This window comes from Nyctibius grandis, chromosome 17 (genome assembly GCF_013368605.1).
Source record: "Nyctibius grandis isolate bNycGra1 chromosome 17, bNycGra1.pri, whole genome shotgun sequence".
NCBI classification, from domain to species: domain Eukaryota; kingdom Metazoa; phylum Chordata; class Aves; order Nyctibiiformes; family Nyctibiidae; genus Nyctibius; species Nyctibius grandis.
Genome location: NC_090674.1, coordinates 2,641,234 through 2,668,267, shown reverse-complemented (window position 1 = coordinate 2,668,267; position 27,034 = coordinate 2,641,234). Strand labels below are relative to the sequence as shown.

The 27,034-nt window shown below is 54.2% G+C and overlaps 2 protein-coding genes across 3 annotated transcripts; both read right to left on the bottom strand.

Moving 5' to 3' along the window:
- Positions 1–982: 982 nt before the first annotated feature.
- Positions 983–3,952, bottom strand: HTR6 (5-hydroxytryptamine receptor 6). Its single transcript, XM_068415201.1, has 3 exons — positions 3,175–3,952; positions 1,652–1,810; positions 983–1,402 (listed from the first exon to the last, which is right to left on the bottom strand). The coding sequence occupies exons 1-3, from the start codon at positions 3,901–3,903 to the stop codon at positions 983–985; spliced, it is 1,308 nt and encodes a 435-aa protein (XP_068271302.1). The 5' UTR covers positions 3,904–3,952.
- Positions 3,953–8,137: 4,185 nt separating this feature from the next.
- NBL1 (NBL1, DAN family BMP antagonist) lies at positions 8,138–20,860 on the bottom strand. 2 transcript variants are annotated; one of them, XM_068414766.1, is made up of 5 exons: positions 20,712–20,858; positions 11,593–11,677; positions 10,708–10,902; positions 10,371–10,482; positions 8,138–9,510 (listed from the first exon to the last, which is right to left on the bottom strand). In XM_068414766.1, the coding sequence occupies exons 3-5, from the start codon at positions 10,875–10,877 to the stop codon at positions 9,256–9,258; spliced, it is 537 nt and encodes a 178-aa protein (XP_068270867.1). In that variant the 5' UTR covers positions 10,878–10,902; positions 11,593–11,677; positions 20,712–20,858; the 3' UTR covers positions 8,138–9,255. The 2 variants fall into 2 exon arrangements, with proteins under 2 accessions (XP_068270867.1, XP_068270866.1); XM_068414765.1 differs by lacking the exon at positions 11,593–11,677 and having other exon boundaries at positions 20,712–20,860.
- Positions 20,861–27,034: the final 6,174 nt, after the last annotated feature.

The following is a 27,034-nucleotide window of genomic DNA, read 5'->3' as shown; positions in this document are numbered from 1 at the left end:
GTGCCCGCTTACCATACCATGTTACTCAGTGTTCCCTCTGCTTATGGCTATGAGGGGTGGGGGGGTTGGCGTTGTCATTGAAAAGACAATATTCATTTAGATGCTGATTTGAAGCGGGAAAAAAAAAGTCTATTTTCTAATTGCATCATCTAAAAAGTGATGGATTGCCAGAGTGAAGTATGATGGTCATATGCCAAAAATAGGAAGGTGTAGGATGAACTCCAAAGGGAAGCTTATCTCGTTACTTACTACTGGCAGGAGACCCACAGAGCCACCACCAAGTCGAACGCCCACACCCTCACTGAATATCCAAAAAGCTGTGTTGAACATTTTGCATCAAATTGAATCCCCCGTAGTGCAGGCTGCTCATGATTAAACATGATGGTTTCACTCTGTTGCAACTCACTGCCTTCGCAGGAAACTGAGATGGTTCCAGCCCAAATCAGGCGAGGAAATTAAACTCAAGAAGATGTGGTGTTCTGTGGACTGAAGCAGCCCCAAACCTCTTGTCCGTGAGTCACAGGATGTGGTTTCCACTGTTCCTCTCGATGCACTTAGTGAGATACAGGTGAGCTGCTGAGCTGCATGAGCGGAAGCTGAAAACCAAGCCTTGGATTAAGTTTAGGGACACATAGGCTGGCAGAAAGGTCTGGAGTTCAGCCTAACTGGAGGTGAAAAAGCCATGAGAAGCAGCTCTCGGAGAAGGGTGAGGGATTGGTGATGGTGAGCAAAGGCGGGATGGAAAGAGAGAGGAACAAGGCAGATAAATTCAGCAGTAAAACGTGGCTTTGCGCTGTTCAAACCTACCCACAGAAGTGCTCGGTGATGATGACTTCTCCAAGGAGATGCACTTTGCGTTTGAAGAGGGTACTGAGCAGCAGTGCGTGGGCAGGGAGACGTCTGGCAGCAAACCAGCCCTCTGGAGAGTTTGCATCAGGCTGGGGGATCCTTCCCAGCACACCCCCCATTGGGACACCCTCGCTCAGGCCACGGGGGTGCTGAGCTGTGTGGGCTGCAGCTCCGCGTCCGGGGGCTCCACGTCGAACAGGTTGACCGAGGAGGTGCGGGGGGCTCGGGGAGCACAGGGGCCGTGGCTGGCCGGCAGCAGGCTGTGTTCATGCCCCAGCACCCCGGACTCGCCCGACTCGGTCTCAGCCTGCAAGGTGAGGACATTCTTGAGGGACGTGGCGGCGCGGGGTCCGCTGTTGGAGTTCCTCATGGAGAGGGAGATGGCGCTGGGACGGGGCTCTCCCGAGCGCCGGCAGCAGGGCAGGTATTTGCCCATGGCCCTCTTGAAGTCCCTCATGAAGAGCGGGTAGATGATGGGGTTCATGGTGCTGTTGCAGTAGCCGAGCCAGGTGAGCACGTCAAAGAAGCCGGCCGGGACACAGCCGCAGACTGCCTGGCAGGGGGACACAGCAAGGATTAGCAGCATCTCCCACCTCAGCCCCGATCCAGAGCGGTTTCCTAACATTTTCCTTTCAAAGGAACCCTCCAAAACCCTTCTGAAGGGTTTTTCCTTCCCGTTCCTCCCTGGGGAAATTGCACCTTTGGTCCCAGAGGCTTTCCAGCAAGACCTGCAGGCATCTGAGATCCAACCCAGTAAAAAGCTTTTAAAAACCTGACATAAAAAAACCCCGTACGTGCTTACCTGCGTCACGTTGGTGACGAAGAAGGGGAGCCAAGCCACGAAGAACATGCCCAGGAGGATGCCCAGCGTCAGGCTGGCCTTCAGCGCCTTCTTGCTGTGCTTGTTGGCGAACCTCCTGCTCTCGCTGCTGGCCGCGGGCTGGCTGGGGGCACGGGGAACCTGCAGTGGGAGATGGGACAGGGAGCGAGCGCTTCTCCCTGGGCCGGAGCCGCCGGCACCAGCGCCAGCCTCCTGCCCAAGACAAGCGGCGTTTGGTGCTGCAAATCCTGCCAAAAACCCCCACCGTGATTTCCCTTCTCGCCAGGGCCAGGAGGACGGCACACACCGCAGTCCCTGACCATAAATCAGGAAGAGGAAGCAATAGAAACCCTCAACATTGAAAGGGTTTTATTTTTTTTTAACTGTAAAATAGGAGCGTTATCATTAAGATGCTTCTTTTATAGAAAAATCCATGTTTTGGTGAGGATAAAGCACGCCCTAAAGAGGCAGCTCTGGCTGCTGCTTAGAGCAGCAAACTAATTCTATTTTTCAAAGCAGGACGAAAAACGTTTCAGCCTGCAAACACCACAGCTAACTCAGTCCTCTACCCAGTCTTGCAATCAAAAATTAAGTTATTATCTCAGCCCTCTGCCATAATTAAATGAGGGCCCGGTGCCAGTCAGCTCCTGCCCAAAACGAGAACAAAAACGGGGTTAAAAAGATGAAACTCGAGGGCTGACACCTCGTGTCACTTTCTGATATCTCTGTTTATTCTTTGATTCTCATTTTCCTTTCGAAAGTCTGGCACATCTCATGACGTGCGGGAGAGCGTCAGGGTCAGGGACTCCTGGCTCCTTTCTTAAGAGAGAGAGAAGAACAAACTACATCAAGGTATTTAAAGGCAATTAAGTTTGTCTTTTCTCTGGAGGATATGAGGTCAATAAAGCCTATTACAGGGAATTAAAGCTGTTAGATTTAGTGGCAATTACCTTATCCTGGGGAAATACAAACAAGTGCAGCCAGGGTTTGGTTATAAAAACCACACGGTGGTTTCACCAGCGCCCAAGCGAGGAAGTATCTGCACATCCCGTTATAGACCGGGTAACAAAAATAGAAATAACAAAAAAAAAAATAAGGTGCTCTCCAGAATTTGGTATTTGCTCTTATTTAAACTCTGGCTCCCCCGTATGTCTCTCTCCCCCAAGCTTTACGAGTGGAAAGTCAAACGACTGAAACCCTCTGGGATGACGCTGGCCAAGAGGGGGGCAAAACTGCATTTATTTTGTGCCCCTGAGCATTTTCACCTGTATATTTATTTATCTGCTGCTGCTCGTGCTCTCTCTGTGCTCCTGAGCAGCCTAAAAGTGCACCATTGCTGGGAGAGGACATCAGGGAGGTAGATGTTGCCCAAAATCTCCCTCCCTACGGTCTGGTTGCCAAAGCCCTTTGCTGGTTCTGGCCCCAGGTCATCCCAAAGGCAGAAACACTCCAGGCACCCAAACCACAGGGGTGTGCAAGGAGCAACGTGGATGTGGCCACCTTACCTGTGACGTGGTCTCATCGGTGGTGGTGGTGGCCACGTTGGAGGCAAGGGAAGCCACCTGCACTGCTTGCTTGCGGGCTGCCAGGAGGATGCGGCAGTAGGTGAAGGAGATGGCGGTGGACGGGAGGAAGAAAGTCAGGCAGGAGGCCACCAAGGCATAGGGCAAGCTGACCAGCAGCCGGCACTGGTCCTCATCCCCTCGGGAGGTGACGTTTGGGGACTGGACCTCGAACTCCAGCTCATGCCAACCCATCTTGATGGGCAGGAAAGAGGCCAGCGCAGCCAAGGTCCAGGTGGCCAGGATGAGCCAGAGGGCTCTGCAGGAGGTCATCCGCAGCTTGTATTTGAGGGGGGAGATGATGAGCAGGTAGCGGTCCAAGCTGATGACGCAGAGGTTGAGGATGGAGGCGCTGCAGCACATGACGTCGAAGGAGTACCAGAGGGAGCAGAAGTCACCCCGCAGCACCCAGCGGCCGTAGAGCTGGTTGAGCATGGCCGGGGGCATGACCACCAGCCCCACCATGAGGTCAGACATGAAGAGGGACACCAGGAAGTAGTTGGAGGTGTTGCGGAGGGAGCGCTGGGTGACGATGAGGAGGATGAGGAGGAAGTTCCCTGCCGTGGTCAGCAGGATGATGAAGCAGAGGAAAGCAGCCACCCAGCTGCTCCCCACCAGCAGCGAGCGCTCCCCCAGCACGCTGGCGTTGGGGGCCCCCAGATCGCCCTCCATGAGGAGCCAGACGGCAGGGCTGGCTCTGGAGCTGGGGGGACCTTCTCCAGCCGTGACCTGTCCTTAGGTGATCATCACCAGAGCCAGCTCGAGGGAACGCAGCACTGTCTCTCTCTCCCCTCTCCGTGTCCGTCCTCCCTTCTCCTCTCCTCCTCCTCTCCCTCTCGGCCCCCGCTCTCTCTCTTCACTGGCAATCAGGGCAGAGTGACGTTCCCAGGAGCCGATCAGCAGCAGTGAGGTTCCCCTCCCCGGTACTCACAGCCAGGCATTTCCTCGTCCCTGCGAATTCCCCTGCGCTGGGATGTCCCTGGACAGCACTTCTGGATGCTCTGGATGCCGGGATGCTCGAGATGCCAGGGATGCTCTGGATGCTGGGATGCTCTGGATGTGCTGGACCATGGAATAATCTGGACCCTGGGATGCTCTGGATGCTCCAGATGCTGGGATGCTCTGGACCTCAGAATACTCCAGATGACAGGGATGCTCTGGACCCTGGAATACTCTGGGTGCTGGGATGCTCTGCACCACAGGATGCTCCAGATGATGGGGATACTCTGGATCCCAGGATACTCTGGGTGCTGGGGATGCTCTGGACCCCCAGTGCTTGGCTCTCTGCCCCTCAGCTGAGCTTGGCTACCTGCAGAGCTCTGTCCCCCGGGGCAGCAGGGCCCCACTGAGCTCCTCCGTGCCCGAGTTCTGCTGCTGCTGCAGCCAGAGACAGCGAGAAGAGGCAGAGCAGCCCTGAGGCGAGCACGGGGATGCTCCCAGCCAAGCTCGCCCGTGAGGAGGGAGATGCAACCCGGAGGAGCGTGGGAAGGTGTCTCTCCCCGGGCCGAGGTGCGTCCAGCGTGCAGGGGTACGTGTGTGTGAGCATGTGTGTGTAGGTGCCACCCAGACATTCACCTGCTGCTCTGCGATGCACAGCAAAGGATGCAGAAATGCCGATTCGGAGGAGGTGGGGCTGGGGTGGGGGGGGAGAGGAGGAGATGAAATGAAATGCTAATGAAAACAGGGATCTGCTCTAAACTCCACAAAGTGGCAGCCAGAGAGTTCCCTTTTCCGCCTTAAAGAGACAGCCAGCACCGTGCTCTGCCTCCCCTGCGCCCGCCAACACCGGAGACCCCCGCGTCCGCCCGGCAGGTGGGTGGGCAGCAGCCCCCGGGCCAGCAGGTCTGCGGCTAAGCCCAGCCGGCAGCGCCGAGCACCAGGCTCCATCCTCCACACCAGTCAATAAAAAGCAAAATATTGCAAAGCCAAATAAAAAGCGACAAAACCCGCACGCGACAGCCCACAGCTGCCTGCTCGGAAAGCAGCCAGAAGCGTGGAAGGGAGTGGGGGGCTGATCTTCCAGCCCTCCGCAGCCAGGGATGAAGGGTGTGAGCAGCAGGCAAGGGAAAAGGCTGCCCAGCCGTCTTGCCCCGCTACTCTGGGGTTATTTGGCCTCGGTGCAGCCCAGGTCCCTGCCTTTGCAGGGGCAACCCCGGATGGACCCATGGCAACTTGCCCTTTGGCAAGTGGGAGGCAACATGTGAGAGGACCCGGCGGGTCCCCTTCTTCACCCCTTCCAGTTCAGAAGCCACTTCTGAATCTTTGAGTGCTGTTAGGTAGCCCATGGGACCACCTCCACGCTGCAGGGCCAGTCCCTCGGGGTGCTCAGCAAGGACTCATTGGGTTGTTTTAATTACCCAGCAGCCAAAAGGGGTTTTTTCTGCCAACAAATGGCTGCAATTTCTGTTGGGGGGAGACCAGAGCCGAGGGCACTGACCCCAGCACAAACCAGAGCCGTGTGTGTGTCTCCGCTGTGCCCCTGGCACCCACCCCTGCGGTCACAGGGCCCTCACCCCCCCACGCCGCCACTGAAGCTTTCGCTAACGCGCTTCCCCTGGGAAGATGCTGCTGCAGATGTGTGGGCGAGCGCCAGCTGTGCACCGGCCCCATCCCGCTGAACCCCCAGTGCCACCTGCCCCGGCACAAAAAATATGTCTCTTTACCAAGATCTACTTTTCTAATCACCTTTTCAACAGCATCATCGTGCTTTTCTCAGTGGCTGAAGGGGCAATTCAGGTCTCCGAGCAAGGGACAGGGGAGATGCAAAGCAGGGCTCACCTCTGCACGGACACAGCCCACGGGCACCTCACTGCCCCCCTGGGGTCTCCGAGCCACTGCAAAGCCGTTCACTGGGAAACAGCTGCCATCGCTCGCACTGGGACAAGCTCTCCTGGGAGCTCGTGCACGGCTCTGCCCTCCCTCTGCCTCCCCAGGACCCTCTCCTTGGCTGCTCCCAGCCAAACCTCCCCGGCCACCTCTGCGTCACGCCGGCCCGGCAGGCAGCCGGGGCAGAGTGCAGGCACGGGAGGGCTCTGATCGCAGCAGGAGGTTTCTTTAGAAAAGCGCTTGTACCAGGAAACCCTCACTTCCTCGTCCCATCTGCGCTGGAAACAAGCAAGAAAACCCACCCCGAGCCCACACTGCGGCAGACTCCCCGGCTAGGATAAATAAATGCAGCAGCAGCGCAGATTTATCCCAGCTGGGTCCACGCTAGTGCTCAGCAAGGCACAGTGCGAAGCCACGCTTCCTTCCCCGCCCTGCTGCACCCCAGCCTCAGGAGCATCTCAGTTTATCTCCAGAGCTTTTCCTTCAGAGAAGGAGATGGGATCAGGAGCGTGTCCTGCACAGCTGGGTACGTGGGAGGTTTTGTGTGCTTTGTTTGGATGTGTTTGCTGGGGAAGTGAATCTGAATTGATCGAAGGAAAATGTGTTTTTAAAAAAAAAAACCTGCCTTAAAATGAGGTCCAAATCCTACCGTTGTCCCTGCAAAAGCTCCTCTGCTCCGGCAGCTCTGCTGGCCTGTTTGTGCTCCCTCCCCTGCGCTGCATTTCTGGACACATCTGGAGGGGCTCATGGTTTCCACCAGCTCTGCTCTCCAGTACCGCTAGCAGGGAAAGCAAAACCAGGTTGTCAACAGCCACCCGAGTGTCAATATGGCAAAAAAAGGGCTGGTGAGCCGGGGTGAGTAACAGTGGAAGGGTGAGAGGCCTCGGTGAGGACATCCAGACAGCCCAGGGCTGAAGGCAGTGGCCACAAACAGTGCAATACTCTCAGGGTCTCCTTCCGCCCCTTCACTGGGATGGCTCCGTAGGGCCGATTGGGATGGAGCCTGGCTACCTTTAAAGATCTGTGTTTTCATCTGCAAAACAGCCCTCCACTGCCTGCCTCCACTGAAGCTCAGGTGGTATGGAAAGGAGGTGGGGACAACCTGCTCCAAACACCTTTAGCTGCAGCCCCTGGAGTTTACAAGAAGACTCCCCCTGCTAAATCCAGCCCCTCTTCTCACTGTACACCAATAAAAGGGCCACGTGATGGTGGTCAGTGCCAGCATGGCTTTCTCCACCTTCTCCTGGCTCTCCTGGAGAGCTCCCGTCCTTGGGAGGACACTTTACAGCCTAAAAAAATTATCTTAACGCACAGGCCACCTCCACCCCTGCCAGGGTCCTTCCTTTCCAGCCCATCCCCTTCGCTGTGGCAATTGCTGCCTTAACGCAAACCCTCTCCTGCATCTCCACCCAGAGAGCTGCTCCCCAGGTTTCTGAGGGCACAGCCATGATGGGTGCCCAGGCATCAGCGGGACCAGAGGTTTGGGAGGGCACACTCTGCCCTGCCCAGGGAACGCTTGATCCAAACACCCTTGGAAAGAGCCTACTGGTTTTCAGCCAAGGCGCTTGTGTCCCCTCCTCACCCACGCAGGGATGTCCATGTCCATGTTCAAGTTCGCCTTCCTCCGCTCCAGAGGCACTCCTGGAGGTCACAAACATCTGGACGCCATGAACACGCTGGATCAAGAGTGTCACCTAGTGGCAACAGAGCTGATAAAGGTTGCGTGATCCCGCAGAGACCCCACGCACTTCCCACACAAGTGGGATCCCACAGCCCTTAAACCTCCAGGCTGTAGCGAGAGGAGCCCTTGAGTACAACCACGCCTGGGCGACAGCTGACGTGCAGGCTCCCCGTGCCCACATGCAGCCCAGATGCTGAGTGTTTGGGGTCGGTTTTCCTTTTAGCAGCTCTCCCTCCTCCTCCTCCCAAATGGAATGAGGCAGAAAGCTAAAGGGAACCGTCGCTCTCCCATCCCCGGACCCTCCTGCACTGCTGTCCTGCCTGGTGTAAACAGCCTCTCCCCCATCAGCACTGAGGAGCCTACTGCCAAAAACCAGAGAGGCATCAGAGCACTGAGAAATGGAAGTCAGAACTAATTTATTTAAGACAAAAAAAAACAAACAACCTTGTAAAAAGGAGGGGGAGGCATCGATTACAAGCTCTGGAAGCTCTTGTCAGGACAGCGCCAAAGAAATCAGCTTTATACAACAGAGAGAGAGGGGTAGCAGGAGGGGCCTGGGGCCATCTCCTCACCCCGCGCCTCCCCAGCCCTGCACGAGCAGCCCCCTGCGAAGGCACAGCGGCATCCCGGCCCTCGTCCCCCTGCTCCCTCCACCACCATTAAAGTGCAGCAGGGAGGAGGAGGAGGAGAGGGGCTGGTTCCCACCCAGACCACCCCAGCGTGAGCCTGCTCTTGGCCTTCCCCTGCGGGCTACAGGACGCGAAACCCCCGTGCCCACGGCGTGATCCAGCCCCCTTGTCCCCAGGGAGCTACGTGGTGGCCCTGGGCACCAGCAAAGAAAGGGCTCTCGCAACCACCATGGCTCCCAGCAACCTCACGCACGCAGCCTGGGGCAAAATACTCCCCAAGAGCCACCTAATACAAGGGGGTTGGGGTTGAATTAAGATCCAGGAGGACCAGTGTGTCCACGTTGAGACCACGTGTCCCCAGGCAGGCAGGGCAGGTGGGAGGAAGAAGGGATGCCCCCGGTTCCACACACCCCAGGGGAGATGTGCATCTCTTGTGGGACTGCGGAGAGGGGCTGCATCCCTTCTTCCTCTGCCCCAGGCACGAGCCATTTACAAGAGGAAAACCCAGAAAGACTCAGCAAGGGATCCACAGCAGGTTCAGGAGCCTGCAGACAGCCCCTGGGGAGCCCAGCTCAGCTCTTGCTCTCAGCCAAAGCCCCCTCATCCGGGTTCCCACTCCTCTCAATATATTATTACTATTATGTGCATCAGAAAACCCCCAGCCCTCCCCTCTCGCCCTGCAGCTCCAGCCCTACGCCCACCCCTCAGCCCTGCTTGTGCCTCAAAACGTTCCTCCAGCCCTGGGGTGTCGTGGAGAGCAAAGCGTGAGGGTAGATATTAGACAGGAAAGACTCCACCACCCCCCTCCCTTCCCAAACCCCAGCCCACTCCCTCGCACACCCCCCCGGCCCACGCCACCGGCTGCAAGGACAGTCCGTAAGGGCCAGGTCACTCATCGCCCTCCTCCTCGTGATGGTGGTGGCTGGAGGCGGGAGGTTCTTCCACGTCCTGTTGGTGGTGGGCATAGTGATGGGGGCTGGGACCTTCAGCGGGCATGTTCTCCTCCGCGTTCAGGTAGACGTTGAACAGGGTTCCCTCGTGGCTTGGCTCCTTCCCACAAGCCTGGCAGCTACAGTGAAGTATCTTCTCCACCAGCTTGTCAACCCTGGGGATCTCGTCGTTGCCTGGACAGTCCAACGTCACCTGGGTAGAAGGACGAGGACACAGTGAGCGAGCAGGCAGGCTCCACGCCCAGATGGCCATCCTGCTGCAGGTCTGACCTGCCCCGGACCCTGCACAGTCGGGGTATTTTAAGCCAGAAGTGATGGCTCGCTGCCCACACAAACCCCCGCAGTCAGTCTGCAAGACAAGAGCGCTCTGGGAACGTCTTGCAAGGTCACAAGCTGCAGAGAGCCAGGGAAGATGCACCGACTCAAGCAGGACACTGCTCCCAGGCACTACTGGCACAGAAATATCAGTGGTAACTGCAAAGGCCACCCACAAGAGACATTGCTGAGCATCTCAGATAGTTTGGACTAAACCAGCTGCCCAAATGCGTGAGTTGAAAGCAAAGCAGAGCTGAACCCAGCTCCCTGCGTGCCCAGGCTCGCCTCGGAGACAGGGTTTGTGGCTCTGCCAGGATCAACGGTGGCACGAAGCCGTGAGGTCTGAGGGTGACTGGCAGAGGGGCTGCGGGAAGCACTGCTGGACATGGAAGAAGGTAAATGCTCCCAGGGGGGAGGAGGTGACAAAGGGAGCGGTGAAGAGAACAGGCACATGGGACAAGCACAGGGATGAATAATGCAGGGACTGATGGGGGCTGCTTCTGCAAACAGTGACAAATGCATCGTTCATCACAGCAGTCACGTTGCTTCCAGCAGCCCCTTCCACCCAGGCAGCTCAAGACAGGGTACAGTCACCTGAGAGACACCCTGGAAGGAAACTACGAGTAGGAAAACCTCAGGGAAGGAGAACGACTTGCCCTAAAGCGGTGGCAGAGCAGAGCTGAGAGCCTCTGAGAGCAGCCCTGCAGACAGAACCGCGGAGCAGGGCGGGATACTCACAATTTCCCACATGGACTGGGCTGGCATGCAGGAGTCACAGTGAACCAGGGACTCTGTGGACTGAGGGAAGGTGTTGGGGACACTGTAGCTGAAACACTGTCCCAGACAGGCCCTGCAAAGACAACAGGAGGGATGAGGGCTCAGGGGAGGTGCCTGCTCTTCCCAGCAAAGGCAGAAGGAGATTTGACCTTCCGCTGAGACAGACAGAAGGCAGCCAGGCAGAGGCAGGACATCGTGCCTGGCTTCTCATGCGAGTGACAGTCCCCAAAGCCACTCCGGTGCCACCTGCAAACAGAAATCAGCTGCACCCAGCCCTGCACTGAGGGTGGATCCATACCTGTTCTGAATGGACTTGGACTCGCAGCCACTGTGCCCCACGATCTGGGTGATGTTCTTTGCCTCGCACCAAGCGCTCTTGTCCGGGAAGAGGGCGAGCTTGTTTATGGGGGGCGGTGCGGCCAGGAGCAGCGCTGGGAAGAGGGCACCGACCACGAACCGTAACATCATGGCCAGCTCTGCCAAAACCCTACAACTGGAGACAGAGAGCAAAGCGTTAGCAGGAAAGAAAAGAGGCAAGCTGGCCCATTTCTGCAGCCCCACGGCAGCTCTTGGCTGCGACAAGCACAGCTATGTCCTCCCGGTACTCACATCTCCCTCCACGGCCAGGGAGGCTCCCCAAAACCAGCCCAGGGGCAGGCAGACACCTGCATTCCTTCTCAAGAGCTTTGTGCCAGGAGCAACAGCAGGCTTTTCATCATTTCCCACCCAAAGCCGGCCTTGGAGAAGTTTACAAAACAAAAGCCTCACCACCACGGGCCGAGCCAGGCTGGAGAAGTCGCGGACTGCAGAGGTGTTTTTATTTGAGGAAGAGGCAGACTTCTCCACTTCCTTTTCTCCCACCTTAAAAGCCAAAGCTGGCCTTGCTGCGAGCCTTCCCAGAGGAAAGGAATGGCTTTCCCAGGAAGGAAAACCGCTCCCCTCCTCCGGGCAGCGCGCAGCAGGTGTCGCTGCGAGGCAGCAGCAAGCGGGGAGACGTGGAAACCTCCATCCCGAGGCAAGAGATCCGCAGGAACAACCCACACGGCGTTTATTTTTATAGAGCCACTGCCATTCAGCTAACGGTTACTCTGAGGACAGGAACTCAGGCTGCAGACAAGGGGGTCCTTTTCAGACCCAGCATAAACCTCGCTCGCAAAGGTGGTCGGCCGAGAAGGTTACTCACCGCCCCCAGAGAAATCCCACGCAGGGTTTCCTTGCGGGTCAGCTCTGCTCTGGAGCCAAGGTGCCTGCATTAACACTCCCAGTCACTGGGGAAAGGCAGATGGAAAAGCATCATAGAAACAGGGAAATTTTTTCCTTTGTGGGGTTTGGATGGAATCATAGCAAAAGGCAGACATTTATACTTTGTAAAATATTCGTTAGAACCACGTTATTTGTTATTTCCTTCTATTTATTTATCCAGACGAAGATCCAAAGCCCACACTGGAAAGGCTCCTGTTGATTCCCATGGCTCCTGGGCCCAGCCCTCTTAACGCTTGCTGGGGAAGGAGAGGAAAAATGACTTGTTTATCAGACACTGGTGTCAGAGGCAGCTCTGCGCCAGGGGGTCCCAGCCAAGCATCCCCCAGTCGCTCAGTCTATCTGCACATCCTCGGCTGGAGGACCACCACGTCTATCTAAACTATGGAGAAGGTCACTAAGCACCTCTCACAGCTTCAGCTCACATATTTTAAGGTCATTATGGGGCAGAGGGTTTTGCCCTGTTACCCCTCCACTGAGCCCAACCTCCTGGATCTGAATCAAGAAAGAGATGAGAGAGAGATGCTTCCCCATCCTCCATCCCAAGGCAGCCAGAAAAGGGCATCCTCATTCCCCGGCCCCGGGATCTCTGGAGGAATCAGGTGGGCTATCTGCTAAATTTTCTTCTTTCCTGGTGATACAGGAACCGTAATGGTCTAAGGCAGCAACACCTTTATAGCCCTGGCTTCCTAATCCTCCCAGCACTTGTGCACGTGAATCCCACGGGTCCCCAGTGAGAACACCTGCACAGAGCAGGGTTTGCAGGTCTTGGTTTGAGATAAGCGGAGGGTTTTAGCCCCTGACCTTGCACTGCCATTAATGAGAGCAGTGTGGTTAAACACATTTGTCCTGAAGACAACTCTTAGGGCTTACTTCTGCTCCCTGATTTTTTTTTCCATGTCAGTGGGGGAATTCTGCAATTTCTGCGAGGAATTACACGGCTGAGCTGCACACACACACACACACACACACACGCTTGGTTTGCTTGCTTTTCTGAAACAAGCATCACTCATTCCTCAAATGCCAGCAGCTCTGTGCTGAGGAATCCCGCTCCCAAAGGCAAGGCCGAGATCAGAGCTGGGATGTGACCCAAACAGCAATCACAACCCCCCAGGGAACAGCCGAAATTCCTCTGGAGTCAGCACACAAGTTCACTTCCACATGCTCCACTAGAAAGCAATTTCCTTCTTTCCAAAGAAAGGTGGTGGCTGGGTTTTTTTCCAGGTTTCTCTGCATCTCTAGCTGGTGGCAAAGATTTCTGTCTGCGCTGACAGCCCTGCGTCCCTGGGACCTTTTTTTTTCTCCCTGGAGGGGGGTGTTCAACAGAGAGGTGTTTCTGCAGCACCAGCCAGAGCATGAGGGATCATCTCCGAGCATCTGGGCTCTCATCTTGCTCAGATACGGGAAGGAAGATGAGTGAGGTCGTGCTCTGCTAAAGCACAACCTGGATTCAGGAAAGCACTTAAAACATGTGCTTAAGCCCTCTCCTTTCCTGAGCAGGGATAAATCGTAACCGGGGCCGCTGGTCTGGTTTGCAGAGGGGCGGTGGGCGAGCAGGGGAACCGGGTACCTCTACAGAGCTGGAGCACCTGAAGCTTCACCCCGTTCTTCAGGGCACTCGGGTGCTGGGCACTCCTATCCCTTACTCATTTTAAGCCTTGAACAGGCCACATCCACACGGTGTTTTCCTTCTCCCAAGAATGCCCTGGAACCCGCAGGGCTGCATTTCTAGTAAGTAATAAGGTTTATGCCAGCGCCTAGGAAAACATCTGATGCAGCTGAGTTTGGGAGGGAGCTGGGGCTGGAAACAGCCCGCTCGCAACCGCGGCGTGTTCGCTGGCGTAGTTCAACCCAGTCATGCGAACAGAGCCGCCACTAAACCCATTCATCTGACAGCAGCCACAGGGTCGGAGACAAAAGCACCGTGTTCCTTCTCCCCCCTGGCTGGGAAGGGAAGGGAAAAAGGAAGACAAGGCACCCGAGCAGGTTTGCAAACTCCTGATTAAATAAAGGCATTGAGCACATTCCTCCGTGACAAGCTAAATTACATGTTGCAGCCCCTACAGGAACAAGTGTGTGCTCCCCGGCGCTGACCCCGGCCCTGGCCTGCCGGCGGGAGCGAGCGCTTCCCGGCACACAGGGGCTTCTTTCTCTTCTCCGCACCGGGGCACATTGTTTTTTTTCCTGCTAGTCAAAGCTTTTCAAGCAGAAAGTTCAGCTCAGTTCCGGCAGACCCAGCAGCCCGTGAGGGTGTCCCCCCAGCTCCCTCCGCCATCCCTTCAGCGCGCGTTTCAGAAATTCAAATGACTCAGCCCTTGAGCCTGGCACATCCCGGACTCCGGAGACAAACAACTTCTCAGCGCACGCACAGCTGCAGCCTTGCAACGAGTGGCCTCGGAGCCCTTTTCCAGCCTGTCCCCATGCCTGAGGAGCTCAGGGGCAAAATGTCCAAGGCTGAGGGGTCTCGGCTGTACCAGTTCAGCATCCCTTGGAGGCCCGCAGAGCCTGGCAGGAGTCCTGCCGCCGGCTGAGCCTCCCATGAGCCCAGTTTTGAGATCTGGTGGTAGCACACTCAGATGTTTTGTGTCACCTAGAAGAGCTCCTTCCTCCCATCCTGGCAGTCCCAGGGACTCTCAGGAGTCCCGCAAGCAGGACAGTCCCCACCAACGCCTGGAAGCAGCTGGGAAAATCTACGTGGTTACATGGGCTGGAGGACAATCACGGGAATTACCTCGGAGGCCACGTTCCCACCATCCAGCCCACAGCTGTTCCTGGCCATTTGGAAACCAAACACTTCTGGAGGAAAATAAAAAAGATCTAATCAGTTTTACCCTCTTTTTCCAGTGGGAAGTTTACACCATAATACAAGACAAGCCTGCAGGTGGACAGGGAGAACATTTCATGAGTAGTTTAATATATTTACAGGTATTTTTCTTATCCAAGATCTTGCAATTTTGCCAAACACATAAAAAACCAGACACATGTATATTGTGCTCATGGCCACACACGCAGCAGGTTCTGAGAGACAAGAAACCCCTAAGCTTTACAAACATTGCTCAGCCAAGGCTCAAAGCCTGGGAATACAGCACAGAAACAGTGTCAGCTCCACGCCGTAGCTAAGGAAAATGAGGTACGAAGCCAGGAACCGGCCTTACCTCAGTGCCTAACTCAGTGATTCAAGTCCTTGCGTGACATGCAGGAGATCTCAGCAGAGATGGACAAGGTGAAGGTTGCAGCTCCTGGTCTGGATCAGAGCTGGGACCTCCACCTTCCTCTCCTGCCTCCCTGGACACACAGCTGTCCTGCCCAACAGAGCCAGCTTCCCACCCAGCCTGGCTCTCAAGCCACACCACGTTAAGCTGCCAAGAGCAACCCCAAGTCAGTGTTAGACATGAATCACAGCAGTACCAGGTCCTGCCTTTGTGTTCAACTAGTTATTTGGGCCATTTTGCTGAGAAAAGCTGCTGCACGGCACTGCCAGGAGAAGAGGAGGCCCCAAAGACGTGCTACTGAGTGCACTGCTCTGTGCCTCAGTTTCCCTGCTTGTAAGACCAGAGACAGAGGAGAGCTGTACAGCGAGGGAGCTGACAGGTGCAGAAGGAGTGGGAAAACATGGGGAGGTCTTTGGAGTGTCAGACTTCTTCGAGGGAAGAGGCTGCCCGGGGCAGGAGGGGAGGGACGGCTGCCAACAGCCCTTGCCCCACACGATGCGGCACGCGTTCCTCGATGGGAAGGTGCCGGGGGGAAATGCCACTGCCGGAGTCAGGCCGGGACATCGCTGTGTGGTGGGGGAGTCACACCAGGACACCGTGCTGCGGGGCGAGGGGTGGTCGCTGCCTGGAGAAGGGCTCGGCTGGGATCACTCTGGGTGGCTGGGAGCCACCTCTGTTGCAGGTAGGTGTAAACGCTAAAAGGCAACAGATTATTTAGGCACCTAAAAGGAAGCAAAGCACCAGTAAGCGTCTGGGTGGCAACTGGAAAGAAACATGTACCTGTCCCTGAAAGATCCACGGCATGGGTCTCCTCAGACACAGGATTTTGTCTATAAAGTAACTTCTGAATACTACAGGGAATTGCCTCTTAGGAATCTCAACTCAAATAATATCTGCTTACACGGAACAAAAAATATTCTAAGCCAGCATTATTAGCAGGAAAAGTTTAAAACTAAACTGCGAAAACCTGAAAAGTCACTGTGTACTGAAAAAAAAATCAAACCAAGTGATTTTATTCAGTACTTGTCCTTATTCAACACTTCCCCTTTTTGAAATTTGCATTTAGATAAAACTTGACATTTTTCAATTTGGTTGCAAAAAATACCAAGAACAACATTCTTTTGGGGACTCAACTGTTGTGCCTGCGATTGCCCCAATTAATCTGATCGACGTCACGATAATGTCGCCAGGGGAGAGGGAAGAGAGCTATGCACTGAAGATGTCTAGAGTTAATTCTTCAGGACAGCAAGACAGATGAGTGCTTAAGTGAACACAGAAGTCTCTTCTGAGCTGAGAGCTTCAGTCTTGCTTTGCTGAGCTGCAAAACCCAGGAAGAAATTACAAAAAAAATATAAAAAGGGAACGACCACAGGAAGACGTTTGATATTTAACACGCACAAGAATCAATCCTAAAAACTTTTTGATAATGGAGCAAAAGCCACGTCATTTCTCACTGTGGATCTGGCTGTCTCTGCTCCTTTCAAAAGCAGGAGATGTTAGAGCTTCCCTTTCCGTAACGTATTAATTTCCACTCAAGCCATGGTTGGGCGATTCACAGAAATAAAGCAGAAATAGAGAAAAGCAGCGCAGCGTTTTTAAAGCCCTCTCCCCTCCCCACATTGGCCAGAATTTCAAAAGACTTTGGCACATTGGGAGTTTAAATCTGGCTTCTCGACCGTGCACTGAGCACTCGAGAAACTCATTTTATGCAGCTGGAAAAAAAAAATCCAAGCTCCTTTAGCTACAAAAGTCATTGGAAAGCTACCTATGGGCTTAGCTAGGCTTAGAATGGGGTCCTAAAGGAGCTCTGCTGGAAAAGGGACACACTAATGGCCTGTGGAGGAGGCCAGAGTAATATAAACAGTTTCTGGTAATTTATTTCAATTGCTCAATTTCTTCAGCATTAAGAACAATCGTGGCCAGGAAAACGCATCAGCCTAAAGCATAGGAATATACCCTGGCCCCACACTCCCCTCCACTCCGTCTCTTCTTCAAGCACCTGCTCAAAACGTGGGGCTCTGCAGCCCCTAAGAGCAGCAGAGCAAGGATCAGCTGTGGTGGGGACCTGGAAAACACGGCTGGTACTGGCCACTGGTAGTTTTGGGGAGCAGCGGGACTGAGGTGCCCCGGTGAACTGGGGAAAGGGAGAGCGTACAGGCTCCGTCTGAGACCCCGCGCAAGGAAGGACTAGTCTGCAACGTGCTTTGGCTAGCACAGTCCCCAGCGGTAGGTCGTATCTGAGCGCATCGCAGATAATATGCGAAATAGGCGCTTTCAAACACAGCTGTTCGCAGCGTTTCAGCCAGAGGCCTTTCGCTCGCATGTCTGGACCTGAAGGAGGCTCGGCTCCCTCCCGCGCTTCCCCCGGAGCTGCTGGTTCCCACACAGCCGGCCCACACGCTCGCTGCTGCAGAGTCGCCCGGCACGGCAGCACTGCCAGCCTGCCTGGGGCTGAGGGCATCAGCGGGAGCTCTGGCCACGCTCGAGGACCATAGGTGTGTCCAAACTTGGACCACGGATCCAAACCCCTTTGAAAATCCCACTATCGCTCGCCGACAGCATCTCCCCAAAGCACCCGGCTCGCTCCGGAGCGCGCGCTCACACCGTGTCCCCTTGCAACTACAGTCTCTCCCCTCCTTTTTCGGTGAAAACAGCTTTCACGGGGCCGGCAGTAAAACCCGCACCGCCTCCGGGAAGGGTCCCAAGAGCCGCTCACTTTTACCCGTGTTTGATTTGCACGCAGGCACCAGCCATTTCCCCAGGGAGCGCTTCTCCCAGCAGGCCCAGTTCTGCTTTCACTTAAGAGTGAGGTAAACTGGGACCAGCTCCTCCAAATGATTCCACTGGTGCAAATGAGATCAGAATCTGGCACCGCTCGTCTTACTCAAAACAAGCATAACTGGAACCAGATAAAACCAGTTCTAGTACATAGTGGCCACCAGGATTACTATTTTTTTTAATTTAGCACACACGCCGCGTAAGGCCGTCCTGCAGTCAGAGATGGGAGTCGTCTCAAACGCCAACCACGCTGGCTTTGGGCTTGCTCGGTCATTCATTACCAAACTTGCATTAAAAAATCAAGCCGTGTCCTAACGCAGCGGGGTTGCGCTCGCAGGATCAGGTTCCCAGCTGCCGGAGCGAGAGGGGGAAAGAGGGAAGGGGAAAGGGGTCTGCGGCTGAAGCTGTGGATCTTTCAGGGACGGTTCAGGATCTTTCCTGCCGTTTCCCTCTCCCTTTACACCCATTTACCTGTACCCTGGTCACAACAGCAGAAATCCAGTCGACCTGAGCGTTGTTTTGCCCTCTTTAAATCTCTGCTTTACACTGCACCAGCCTTCTCACTTTTGACGACATAAAACCCGACATCTGTGTGATTTACCCGCCGCACTGACGGCAATATCTCCGATACCAAAGCACAAAAACCCGTGGCAGTGCAGGGCCGGGGGCTTTCGGGGGTAACCTAACAGCTCGCAGCCCGGTTGGTATTTCCAATCACTACCAGACGCGCTGGGGGCTGACCTCACACCTGACATTGAGACAGTCTCTCCTAAAACTGCAGGATCGAGCCCAGGAACCACAATGAAATCAAACCGTGAACCGAATGCAGGTCCTTTTCCCTCTCTGGACAAGTTGTCTGGGCTCTGTGTAGGAGAAGGAGGAGGCTTAAGCCACATCTGAGAGAGTGACCAAAGCGAGGGCCCGATCCTGACGCCATTTCCAAAGCTCATCTCCAAATCTTGGCTGGAATTGGGGGTAGTGGCCCAGCCCAGCTCCACAACCGGTAGAAATGAGGGTTGGGCTGCTCTGTTCCCACCATCAGAGCTTATTTACACCCAGGAAAGCCCAAGCCCCCACCGCCCCGTGTCGCTCCCTCCCTAAACAGGGCTGTGTGAGAAACAAAGGTCTGGGAAACGGCAAGCACAGCTCCTGCCAGCGCTAACGGGAGGCGCGGAGGACAGACCACCCCTCATTCCCTCCCCGGTCCTCCCCCAAAAGGATGATTTTATCAGCCACGCAGTTTTTAAGAGCCTGATTTGAGCAGCTGAGATGTTTCTTTGCCCTAAGCCATGCTGGACCCACCGGCACTCTGGTCCTTGCTTTATCACAGGGGACCTCCGAGCCTGGGAGGGTTTTTTTTTTCCAGTTGATTTAAAAATAAAAGAGCAGGAGCGAGGCTCTAGGACGGAGCAAGTCCCCGGCTCTGCCTGCCCCGTGGTCGCTGCAGCTACAGGAGCCAGTGGAGGTATTGCTAACGCTGTAATGGGAACAGCACAGAGCTCGGGGAGGAATAACTGCCCAGGAGTTTACTCTGCTTCTCGGGCAGGTTTCCCACGACTTACACCAGCTTAACACGACCTCGGCAATGCCAACACACGCCGCGAGCAAAGTTACTTCAATACGGGCAGGTCTTCAAGGCTACTTTAAAAGCAGTTTGGCTTGTGGCCCAATCCTGCATTTCCTGGGCACCCAAAACTCCCTCCAGCCTCACTGTTTTCCTCGCTCCGGAAAGACGACTGGGGCGCTCAGGAAGACTTTGCTCATTCGCCCTCTTTGCAAGACCGCAAACTCCCCAAGCTGGAATTCAGCGCGGAGAGGTCAAGCCAAGAGCCCGGATTCTTCTCGGGGTTGTTTGCAAACACTTGGGATTTTTATACTGAAGGCAAATTCCATTTCCCATCCTGCGGTTTGCAAATTTGAGGCGAGCTGCCTTTTTCGAGATGGGAGACTGCCTTCGAAAAGCAAAAGTGCCCATTGTATACAGCTGAGTTTTGGCTGGTTGGACGTTGCAAAGAGGACGTTAAGTTCTTAGGCTAAAAATACAAGGGACAATCCGGGCCTCGCCGTATCACTAGAATCTTTCCCACTCGTTTCAATAGGGTTATATTTTTCCCAAAAAAACCCACATGGCAAAGCTATGGTGCCCCGACTCCACAAACACTTCACACAGGCTGAATTTTGAATTTGATGGGGTTAATCCTATACATAAAAGGGAGATTGCAGAGCAGAGCATAAGTTTCTCGGAAGAGAAATGTTAGTAGGCAATAAGGGATCGTCCGGATCAACTTTAATGCAGCCTGAAAATGAGCTAAAGCATGTTCTGTCCCTGGAACACCCCTCAGAGAAAAAGGGAAATTCCCACTGTGCATAAAACACAGAGATTATTTTACATAACAAATAAGAATTGCTGCAAATACTTAAGACAAACTGAAATACTATGTTAGGGACCCAAGAAACAGGTAGAGATTTATCAGATATAAGCCTTTGTAATATTCCAGTAAGCACAAAAACTATGTGCAGGATACAAGGATGTAAATTCATCCCCAGTGCAAACTTCTCAAGGAACAAAAGTTTACTGCCTTGCCATCAGGAAAATTTCCTTCCTTTACGATACCTAAACTACTACATGTCCTTTGGCGTTGCGGTTAATCGATATACTGAATGTTCGGGGCTCCTTCCTCTGCACTTTTGTTCAAAAACCCGAAAGAGATGGGAAGGGACTCTGTCCCACCGATGTGCAGCCGAGAGAGTGTGGCTCCCCATATCCTATTCTTTCATTTTATTTGAGCTAAAGCGGCGGTGGAAATAGTTTAACACAGATTTTAGCACATAGTTGAGCACAAGTCTGCCTCATCTGCGACTGATCTCTGCCCGTGGCAGTACCCTCATCCTCCCGGCCATCTATCACCCGGGGAGGGGAGAACAGAAGGGCGAGGAAAAGAGGCGGAAAATGTGGTGCTGATCGGGAAGAGAAAAAGCAGCAGGTTCGCTGCGTTTTGGGGCGTGGGTGAGGAGGAAAAGGGGGGGAGACACAAAGCCAAGGGGTACTCACCACCCAGGCGACGGCGGGCGCATCCCATGGGCTCCGGGGCCGCGGGCGGGCGGTCAGAGCCCCGCGGTGCCCGGCGGTTGCCGCATCCTCGGCGCCGCGGCCCCCGGAGGCGCGGGGCGGGCGGGAGCCGGGAGTCTCCTGCCGCCTCCCTCCCTCCCTCCTTCCCCCCCCGGTGCCGGGCTCCGGGCGGTGCCGCCGGCCCCGCCGCTCCCGATTGCACAATCGGGGCGGGGAGGGAGCGGGGAAGCGAGAGGAGGAGAAAGGAGGCAGGGAGGGAGGGAAGGAGGGAGGGAGGGGAGCGGCGGCTGCAGCCGCCTGCCCGCCCCGTCGGGGTGCGGAGGGGTGCGGAGAGCCCCGAGCAGCCCCCGCCGGCCGACCCCCGCCCCGGGCCCGCCTGCAGCCCCGCGGACCCCCGACACCCCCCGCCTGTAGCCCCTGGACCACCGACACCCCCCGCCTGCAGCCCCCGGACCCCCGACACCCCCCGCCTGCAGCCCCCGGACCCCCCACACCCCCCGGGCTGGGCACGGAGCTCCTGCACCGCCCGCCCGTCCTGGGCGATGAATGAAGCCCCCGGCAAGTGCTAAAAGCGAACGGGGAGAGCCCGGTGGCGAGGCAGGTCCCTAACACCGAGCAAAGCTGCGTGCGAAGGTCATTCCCCAGCGTTTGCTCCTGCAGTGACAGAAACAAAAGTCTGGATCTGGCTCACTGAACGCCAACAGTTCCTACTTAAACATAATACCTGATAGAGGGTGCTTGGGTTGAGCCCTAGCCGCAGTGAAGACTTTGGGAAAGTCCTGCAAAACCAGAGAGGATGTTTTTATCTTCGTTTTTTTCTTTTTTCCTTTCTTTTCCCTTCTTTTTTATTTTTCCTTTCTTTTCCCTTCTTTTTTATTTTTCCTTTCTTTTCCCTTCCTCTCACCTTTCTCTCTTCTTTCCCTTTTCTATTTTTTTCCTTTCTCTCTTTCCCTTTCCCATTAAAAATCTAACAGCCAAACACAATCCCAGCAAAACCCCATTCATCGCTATCTTTGAGTTACAATAATTGTCAGAGACCCGAAGGGCTCTGCTTCTGTAAAGGAGCAATTAATCTAATAGAGGCCTCCACATTAAACGCTGGCACGGCACTACCCAAATCAAAAGATACCTGCAAGGCTTGGATGGGCTTTGCTGGCTCCTGTTTGTGTGAAGATTTGCACCGAGATCAGAGAAGCAGGAAGAGGAGATGGTAAGAAAGCAAGAGCTGTGCTGAGAGCAGCGTTGGTCGTGCCCTGGCAGTGCTCCTGGGGAGAAGCTCGGGAAGCAAGCGTTGGGGCTGGGTGTTAGCTGAAGGAGGCTGGAGGCTGCCAGCGAAGGAACAGTTTCCCACTGCTTGGTTCCTTCCAGCTCCAGGACAATAGGTTTATGTAAATACGACAGCAAAAACCTGCTTCCAGCATCACTTTCTTCTCCTGCTAGATGCAACCTCCCCGACCCCAGACTGTACTGAACCGCTCAGCTCCAAAAGGGCCAACAACAGCCAAAGGAACAGCCTTTTGCCATGACTGTGTTCCCCCCACAGAGCCCAAACTCTAATCTCCCAGCGTTTTCACCCACTGCTGAACTTGGGTGTTTGACTAATCTCTACCTGCTCCTTGTGGCCAGCAAGACCAGCAGTGAGCTCCTGCTGGGGAGGCTATTTTATTCTGAATAACGCGAGTGAAAGAGGTGACATCAGTTCTCAGGTCTGTGGATAAATGACAAAAAATAAGATGGAGATGCGACCACCTACAAAGCAACAGACCATGGGCATTAAGGTCAAGTTCACCCAAGTGTATCAGGTCCACGGTGCAGTATTTTGATGTTTTTTTGTGGGATCCTCAGCACTGGGGTGTGATTATTCGTGAGTGGAGCGCCGGGCTGCATGCAGCGATGTGAGCCGGAGCACAGTTTGTTCACTGCTTCCTACTATTCATTCGTGTTCCAGTTCTGTAAACAGCCAAACAGCAGAAAAGGGAAACACAGCAATGTGTAAATCTGGGGGTGGGGAGGCACGAGGAGCCGAGTTCAGGTTTTCTGGTGTCAGAAGAGACGGGCAGAGGTGCTGTGTGACAGAGCAGGCTGGCTGGAGGATGAAAGAAGCTGCCGAGAGGCTGTCAAAGCCGTGGGCCAACACTTTCCCCCTTCCTCTCTGGCAATGCAGTACCACAGCCAGAACAAGGAGTGAAGAGCTGATGCCTGCAGATGTCATTTGGACAGACACTGGCTCAGGCACGGGCTAGAGGCAGCACTCTGCAGCTGGGAGCGGACGGGAGGGAGAGCAGGGAGGCAACACCGGCAGGAAAGGAGCCAGGTCCTCACCAGCCAGGCCCCTCACCCCTCACCAGGGTCACTGGCTTCAGCAGCATTTTTAGACTCCTGCTCCACATCACCCCCTCGTTTACCAGCTCCCGCTCCCCGCAGGCTGCGAGAAGCTTGTTGCCTGCCCCTAACACACCCGTGCCAAACCACGCTGTTGTTTTCACGCCGAGCAGTGCGACATGTGGGTTAGCACGACACAACTCTCTGCTCTCACCCCCCGACGACAGCCCATTTCATCAGCCTCGTGTTTTCCATCATAGATCAGACACCAGATAAAAACACAGGTGCGCAGAGTCTTGCCCAAAATGTCCACACACCCGCCTCTGTCTCCCCCCTCAGCCCTTTCCCCTGCTGCTGGATCACCAAGGCTTTCGTGCACTGAGACACAGCAGAAACCTGCTCTCCGGTCTCCTGGAGCTTCCCTCCCTCGCCCGCTGTTGCTGTTTTGGGCCTGCTGACAAACGCCCACAGTGCCAGGGGCTCCCCGCTTGTCAGGACAGGACTAGGAACTGTGGGCGTGAGAATTAAAAGGGTGTATTTGTAAGTTAAAAATAAAACTGTTCCTTTTATTTGTGTCTTAACGCAGATTCCAAGGCTCCCTGCCTGTAGCTGGATGCTAGAAAACACACGCGGGGAAAGGCAGCTGGGAAAGGAGAGAGGGAGCGAGAGCGTGTGAAGGGCTGCAGGGAGCAACGACAGGGGAATTGCCCTTCACACATCCCCGCAGCTGGGCTCATGCTCCATCTCTCCCCCAGTGACTTGTGCTTTGTTCACCATCCCCGAGACATACCGCATAGGGTCCAAAGAAGCGCTCTCAAGGGCTAAACCCCCTGGCGTGGCCCACAAGGGACTCAGGAGACGTCTGGGTCCACCATGGACTACCCTGCCCCATCTCAGACCAGTCCATTCACCTCTCTGCATCTCATTGGCAAAGGGTACCAAATTGCCCTGCAGCTCTGTGGAATAAAGATGGCTTTTTATCAGCTCCCTTCTCTCACCAGATCATCACCTGCTCAAGTTGAACTCCTGCTTCTTGGTTCCTAAATAAACCCCGAGACAAGTAACAGCTCAGGACCTCAAACTGCTGTGTGTAAGGGCATACATGCCTGAGGTGAAGTGAGTAGTACTCATACCAGGAGATGGAGGCAAAGATTTTACTCCTAAAAAAGCTGGGGGGTGATATTCCACCATCACCTCTGGTAGCTGAAGGGAGGGGACAGTGGTGGCAGGTAGGGTGTGAGGAGCGCATCCATGCCAGCGTGCGACCCTCACATCTGTGTGGTTCCAGCACCCACGGGCAAGGATGGAGCAGTCCTTATTTTTTACGTTCTTGCTTTTTAAGATTCACCCAAAGCACGTGGGTACAACAGCACTTCACTGCTCATTCAGACCACCAGGTCACTCCACCCTGAGCACTGCCTCTGGCTTAATCACACACACAGAGTTAAGGAGAGGCTAGAGGGGAAGGCTCAGCCACGGGAGGAATTTGGAGCAGCAACCTCCATCAGGCCAGAGCTTCAGGATAACAGATTTGAGCTCTGTGCTGAATCCCTTTGCATAGGCAAGGCAGAAAGGCACGAGTCCTAGTGGTCATTTGGCTAGCTGGCTTGAACTGCAAAGTTCAACTTAGCTGGCCATGCGTAGAAAGAGAGATCTAGGGATGGATCTGGCTGGCAGGGACTGTGCTCGGTAGTAAAGGAAAAGGATTTATCATAGAGCTCATTAGAAAACATCTGGGCTCAGCAAATGACCTGGAATGCGACTCGGCAGCGGGGTGCTGCTCTCTTCCCGCGTCCCGAGAATGCGAGCTCCCGCAGGGTAAGACTCGAGCCAGCTGTTTCCTCTAATCCCATCAGCCTTTCCTTCGACAGGGGTCCAACCGCTCGGCGAGCCGGAGAGAACGAGAAAGTCCCGTTCCCTCCCCTCGGTGACTGGGATTAGTGGTTTCTCTGTAGTGCCGTGCCAATGCATTTTGGGGCCCTGGGGCAGCAGTAAAAAAAATGTACCCCTCCCATCTCTGAGCAAGTCCAAGTGTGTTTAATCGCTTTATTTTCCACCTTGCCCAATCGCTCCCCGCTCCCAGGCACTCGAGGGGCCTTTGTCCCTCCCTTCCTCGCTTCCCCAGCAACTCAGGTCATGCAAAATCCTTCTCCTATTCAGTTCATGTCTGCAGGGGCAGTTTCTATCAGGGAAGAAGCTGTTGGGCTTCATTTGCAGGTACCCTTTTCCCTACCAGTTCAAACAGTTTTTTTTCTTTCTACTTCAAATACCAGTTTCCTTTGACTCCATTGCAACCAGCTAAATCCCCTCTGATAACCATCTTATTTTCTGCTGCACGACTTCCCCCTTACTGCAATCACTCAGAACCTCTTATTATATTAATTATTTTTCTTGCAGCACTGCCTGAAGGTCCCAGCCAAGCTCAGGGCCTCGTCACAATAGGTGCTTGTATGTGTTTAGAGACAGTTCTGGCACTGAAGCGCCTCCAAACTGTCAACCAGGAGTACAAACTTAGAACATACACACGTGTGCAGGGAACATTTTGCACATTACCGAAAGGAAACCAGCACCCGCCTGAAACGGGGTGACTCAGCCCAGAGCAATATTGCGCTGCTGTTGCATGGGAAGAGGCTCGTGCACAAACTCTCTGGCCTTTAAGAAAAGCACCCAAAATCAGAAGTCTCCAAGTGCCAGTTTCTGAAGTCCTGCTACTGCAAGAGAGTGTCAGCGGTTTTTAAAATGACAATAACAGAGAAAAAATAATGTACATATGTATTCACTAACAGATTAAACTCCTCTGCTCCCACTCCCCTCACCTTACAGAAGACAAAGGTAAATTAATCCTTGAAGTGATAACATGATTTTCATATTTTAGAGGGTGTGGTTCATAAAATCACAGAAATGTGGGATCCTGAGAAATCTGCTTTCATTGCCCCTCTCCTGCCCCGAAGCAGGACCATGATTTTTGAGTTTGTCAGGCAGATAATACTGTTGCAGCTGATGAGGAACCGCATGAAACTGGCCAGGAGTCCTAGCTTATCACTGCTTTCTTCAACATGCTGAGACATCCAGACTAGTACCAGACCAATTTTTCATCATTCTGGTTTTAATTTTGGTAACAGGGACTGCCTCAGTGGCTGCTCCAGTGTATGACAAGAGTTAACACTGAAGCCTCACTTAAATAATTATAGGCTCATCCTGTGCTCAGAGGAGTCACAATGACCTTCTCTCCATCTGCCAGCCTACCTCTGTTTATACCTAATATGGATATAAAATCCACAACTTAGCAGATAGTAAACTAGAGCCTCCCACAAGCATGTCACCTACTAGGATGCTCCTAAAGATGTAAGGGAATTATTTTTCAGGCTTTAAAAGAACCCAGTGAATTCACTTTCTCTGTTCTGTCTGACGTGGTGCAGGCCGCAGGACTATGCGGACTTTGCCATACAGCCCTTCCAGTGCATCTCCAGTCCCAGCCCACAAACTCTCCAGTTCCAGCCCCCAGGCTTCCATCCATCATCCAAAGATGCTTTTATTGACATATGAAATACCCCAACTCTCGACAGTTTATCTACAAAACCATGTAATCTTCAGAGAGAATTAAACAAAAAACGGGCCCCGTGCCCAGAAAAAGGAGTGGGGGAAGCACACACCATCGGCCGTTCCCTCAAACAAACCCAAGGAAAACAGTCCCAAAGGGAGGAGCGGGAAGAACAAAGCAGCAACGATCGGCCTAGAAAGAGGTTGTCTTACATCTGAGAACCACACCAGGGACATCTTCAGGGAGTGTCTTAACAAAGAGGGTCCTTGAGCGAAAAAAAATCTGCATTTAGTTCATACCAGATTAAGCCATGGGAGAGAGAGCAGGAACACTGCAGTCAACCTTTATGGCCTTAGAAGTTTAAGAGAATTTATGGCCAACGAGAACAGTTAGATCATCTGATATGAATCCATGTGTGTTACAGGTCATTTGGTTTCACCCA

Excerpts from the sequence above, each read along its gene's own strand:
- HTR6 (XM_068415201.1), bottom strand. The coding sequence starts at position 3,903 with ATGGAGGGCGATCTGGGGGCCCCCAACGCCAGCGTGCTGGGGGAGCGC. Across the intron at positions 1,811-3,174 it reads CCGATGAGACCACGTCACAG|GTTCCCCGTGCCCCCAGCCA; the intron begins GTAAGGTGGCCA and ends CTCCCACTGCAG. Across the intron at positions 1,403-1,651 it reads TCGTCACCAACGTGACGCAG|GCAGTCTGCGGCTGTGTCCC; the intron begins GTAAGCACGTAC and ends TCCCCCTGCCAG.
- NBL1 (XM_068414765.1), bottom strand. The coding sequence starts at position 20,734 with ATGCGCCCGCCGTCGCCTGGGTG. Across the intron at positions 10,483-10,707 it reads TCCAAGTCCATTCAGAACAG|GGCCTGTCTGGGACAGTGTT; the intron begins GTATGGATCCAC and ends TTGTCTTTGCAG. Across the intron at positions 9,511-10,370 it reads CCCAGTCCATGTGGGAAATT|GTGACGTTGGACTGTCCAGG; the intron begins GTGAGTATCCCG and ends CCTTCTACCCAG.